This window comes from Theobroma cacao, chromosome 7, assembly GCF_000208745.1.
Source record: "Theobroma cacao cultivar B97-61/B2 chromosome 7, Criollo_cocoa_genome_V2, whole genome shotgun sequence".
Lineage (NCBI taxonomy): Eukaryota > Viridiplantae > Streptophyta > Magnoliopsida > Malvales > Malvaceae > Theobroma > Theobroma cacao.
Genome location: NC_030856.1, coordinates 18476415 through 18480947, shown reverse-complemented (window position 1 = coordinate 18480947; position 4533 = coordinate 18476415). Strand labels below are relative to the sequence as shown.

General features: G+C 34.0%; 1 protein-coding gene across 1 annotated transcript; it reads right to left on the bottom strand.

Moving 5' to 3' along the window:
* Window positions 3098-4140, bottom strand: LOC108662824. The gene is made up of 2 exons (XM_018124418.1): window positions 4075-4140; window positions 3098-3631 (listed from the first exon to the last, which is right to left on the bottom strand). The coding sequence occupies exons 1-2, from the start codon at window positions 4138-4140 to the stop codon at window positions 3098-3100; spliced, it is 600 nt and encodes a 199-aa protein (XP_017979907.1).

Here is a 4533-nt window from a genome sequence, read left to right as displayed (position 1 = left end):
AAAATGGGTTAGGAGAGAGAAAGTTGTTAGATTAATTTGATTTTAAGTTATGTTAGTGTTTTTAGTTAGTTTAGCATATTTAGAAATAAAACAACAAGAAAAGAATTTATTTTCTCCCACAACCATTAATGGCCGAATTTACCATGTATGAGTGAGGATGAGTTTGATTTTTATTCTAGGAGAATTGGTTAAGAAATGATGAATTAGGAGCCTAGAAAAATAATGGGAATTTTCGAAGCAAAAATATGAATTTTTAACCACTAGGGGTATTTTCGTAATTTGTTGCCAAGACTGATAATTTGCACCACACTGAGGGACATTAAGTCAATTTGGGTGCAATTGAGGTATAGAAACTGAAAAAAATTAATTTGGGATTAAATTGGATGCGTTAGTAATTTAATGGGTGATAAGACGAATTAGGCCAATACCGAGTTTAGATAGTTACCAGTGCATTCTTGCATTCCATATTATGCATTAATAGTCTAAATTAGTTTAATTTCAATTTAGTACCAATGTAGTGAATTTCTCGATTTTGTACTGTGTCAAGGTGGTGAGTCCTCCGATAAAGACAAGGAAATTACATCCGAATACCAGTAGACAGAGTGCGTCGAAAGTCTGCATTCTAGACATAGTGAGTAAACTTACTGTCATTTTAATTATCTAGGGTAGTTTTTAGGGGATTTCATGAATTCTATGGAAAAAGGAATTTAAAAAGGTAAATTTTCATGTTTTATGAATAAATGTGTTTCAATGAAATTAAATTATAAATTGTTTTGAAATTAATAGTGATTTTGAAAAATAGAGTACACGGAGACTGTTAATTGTGGTAATTTGATTGTTTAAATTGATTAGCTTATGATAAATCGAGCATGATTGGCTAGTTGGCAATTGTATTGAAATACAAATTGTTTGGTTGCCTTGAAAGACTGTAAATTACAAAATTGCCATATCATGTTATTGAGTTTTATTGTATGGTGGATTATATATTGATTTATCACTGCAGTAGGGGGTTTCTGTGGACCAGCCTTTTAGAGGGGCACGGTAAACCCCATTATATTCTTACCTCGAACGGAGAGGCACGTAGGGTATCTCCTTGGGTAAAGCTTAGGGTTCACTTCACGCCAAACCACCACGTGAGGGGGAACTCAACCAACGCAAAGGAATGGCTATGTTTTCAAAACAAAAACATAATTTATGTGAAATGTGAATTTTAATAGCCTTGGCGGTCTTGGTAGGATGCCTCGGCCAAGGTGTCCCTGAGAATGGATTTATGGCACAAGCCTAGTTTTTATGAGATTCATAAGCCTCTATACATATTTTAAATGAAATGTATTCTAATGCTGAGACTCAGTTTACGATGATTTATTTTATTGTCTCCATGTACTCAACTCTAAATATTTATGATGATGTCTGTTTACTCATTGGGATTTTATAATCTCACCACCCTCCTTTCCACCCATTTCAGGTTGAGTATAGACTGTAGATAGCTGATCTCATCAAGGACTACCGTTGGATCTACATTTTTCAAACCGTAGGTTCACAGTCCTCTTTACTTTTGTTTATTCGGGGGCCCTCTTGTTATTGTAAATTAAATTAAATATTTTGCCTTACTGTATTACAGTATGTATAAATTTATTTAGCTTTTACGTTATAAAAATTATTCACGTATAACTTTATAAATATTGTTTATAAGAAAATAGAATATTTCACTTAATATTTCTTTTATTTTTTTATTATATTCAAATAACTGTAATTTTGTTTTAAATGAAGATTCTAGACTTTTAAACTCATTTTGAATATGAATTATGTGTTTTGTACTTGTATATTACGTTTTAGCCAGTTTCAAAATTTTTTAGAAAAATAACCAAAATACCCTTGTGAGACAAAAATTAATATTTTATTTGTTTTAAGTTGGAAACAGTTTAAATTCCTTTAGAACACGATATTTGACAATGGTTGCTCACAAGGGAAATGAGAAACTGATAGTAAAGCCTTGCGGGGTTTTGGGTTGACATTTCGGGCAATGAGTGTCTACCGAGACACCGTGGCGGTTGTCACAGGCTCGAGGGGAGTACCGGGTCGTGACACGTATAATCCTATTTTCTCCTTAGGACAATTCCAACTAGACTATGTTGTATGCATCATATACATGTGTCACTCTATGTTATGCCATTTGGCCCTTTTAAACTTTTTATTGTCATTGGGCTCCCACTAAATTCGAGATCCTTTGTGAGAGTAATATTCAAACTCTTTTAAGTATTCCATGATGAATGTACATCTCAATGTATGCTTGGAATCATATTGGTTTGGAATACCATAATGGGCTTTTTATGTAGGGGAGATATGGACCAAATCATATTGCAATATGAAGTTGCTTTCTTTCTTGAGCATTCATCTCTATGTTTTGCTATTAAGAAAGTTCCATTTTATATGAATCAGTATTCAACCTTTTGATCAATTGAACATAATTCATAATTGATCAAATATCATTGCAAGGATAAACATGAAGTGTGGATAATTAAATATGACATAATTATTCCACATAATTATTCAAACATGAAACATATGAGCTTCCACATCCAAATGCTAAAGACAAATGTTTCACCGGCCATTCCCATGGCAATCACATAATTAATGATTCAAAAACATCCAAATAAATAATCCAACACATCGAGATAAATAAGAGTGTAACCATCTAATGTAGCATTTAATGTTTTAGGTAGTCCACCCATGTGATCACCTCCTTAGCCAAGATCCTACTCATCTTTATCTTTGGTCCTGACAATATGTCAAACATATGAGAACTAACTTTGAGGTATCATATACCTTTAATATATAAAGTAGAATTATTTAGCAAATGGTACCTAAATCAGAAACTTTAATAAGCTTCTTTTTCTATCATTTAATGCTAGGTACTCCTTGCAGTTCCTCCTCCAATGCCTAAGTTTGCCACAATGATGGCAATTATCCTTTTCTTTGTCCTTTTTGACACCTCCCTTCGGCTTCAGTGCCTTCTCATTTTAGGATTTTACCTTCTTCCCTTTTTGGGCTTTCTTTTTCTGTTGCTCGTATAAGCCTTGGAAGAAGAAACAAGAAGCTATGACCCTTTATCTTTCTTGATGGACCTCTTTGCTGTGTCTATCATATTCAAAAGTTCGAGAAAAGTGTCTTCCAATTGATTCATATGGAAGTTCAACACAAACTGACTAAAGCTGTCCGTAAGAGATTGTAAAACTAAGTCTTCACTTAGCTCGTGATCCATTACTAATCCCAATTGCCAAAGTCTCTCAACGAGTCCAATCATCTTCAGCACATGGGGTCTAACAGAACTACCTTCTGCCATCTTGAATCGAAATAGTTCTTTCAAGTTCTCATATCTCTTAGTGCACCCCTCCTTATCGAATAATTCTCTAAGGTGAAAAATCATGGATTGGACATCCATGTGTTCATGTTGTTTTTGGATTTTTGGGGTCATACTGGCTAGCATCACGCATGCTACTTGATCATCGTCATCCTTATGACAGTGATATGATTCCTTATCCTCAACACTAGCATCAGCAATAGAGACTAGTGGAATATGAGTGTCAAGGACGTAGGATTTCTTGTCCTGTTTCAAGACGATCTTGAGGTTCTAAAACCAATCGAAGAAGTTTAGGCTAGTGAGCTTATTTGCGTCTAAGATGCTCCGCAATGACAGATTACTAGCCATGCATATAAATTATGCATAAATAGATAAAATAAAGCAATAAGTAAAGATCATGCATAAACTATTTAAAACAAGGTTTTAAAATTTTAAATAGTTTTTCCACTATTTTCTTGTGACACCCAGTACCCTCATATAAAAGTCAATATGACCTTATCAATGAGACAAACGGTCAATGGATGTTGATTTAAGTGCCAAAGGATGGGGACGGGTGAAAAGAGTATTTTAAGATAAAATATTTTGCACGCGAAGAGATAATAATAAAATAATATTTTTATCGAGGAGGAATTTGTGAGATAAAAGGTGATTCAGATGTGAATCAAGGCAAACTAAGATGTTTGGAGCCTTAGAAGGCGAGTGGAACGTCAAACCTCTCCCTCCATAGACACGTAACAAGAAGTAGATGCGATAACATGGACTAGGGGTAGTTTCATCATTTCTCATGGTGAGCTCCTGGAAGTATCCTTCTAATGTTATTAAGGTCTACGTAGGCCTAAGGAATAGATGAATAATGGTAAAATGAATGAAGAAGATAGAAATAGTGATAATTTCCATAATAGGGGCAAAATGGTCATTTTTCATTTCGAGTTTAAATTTTTACGTTTTCGTGAACTCGAGTACTTATAGACTATTATGGACTATGTCTCAGTGTCAAATAAGTAAAAAGATTGTATAAAGGTAAGGGGAAGACAAAGTGACCTTATTATTAAGAGCATTTTGGTAATTTGCATGAGAAATTGGATAAACTTTAGATATAAATATCTAATTTTCAGCAGCTTCTCCTAACTTTCAGCAGCTTCTTTTTCTCCTTCCTTCCATCTCTTCTCCCC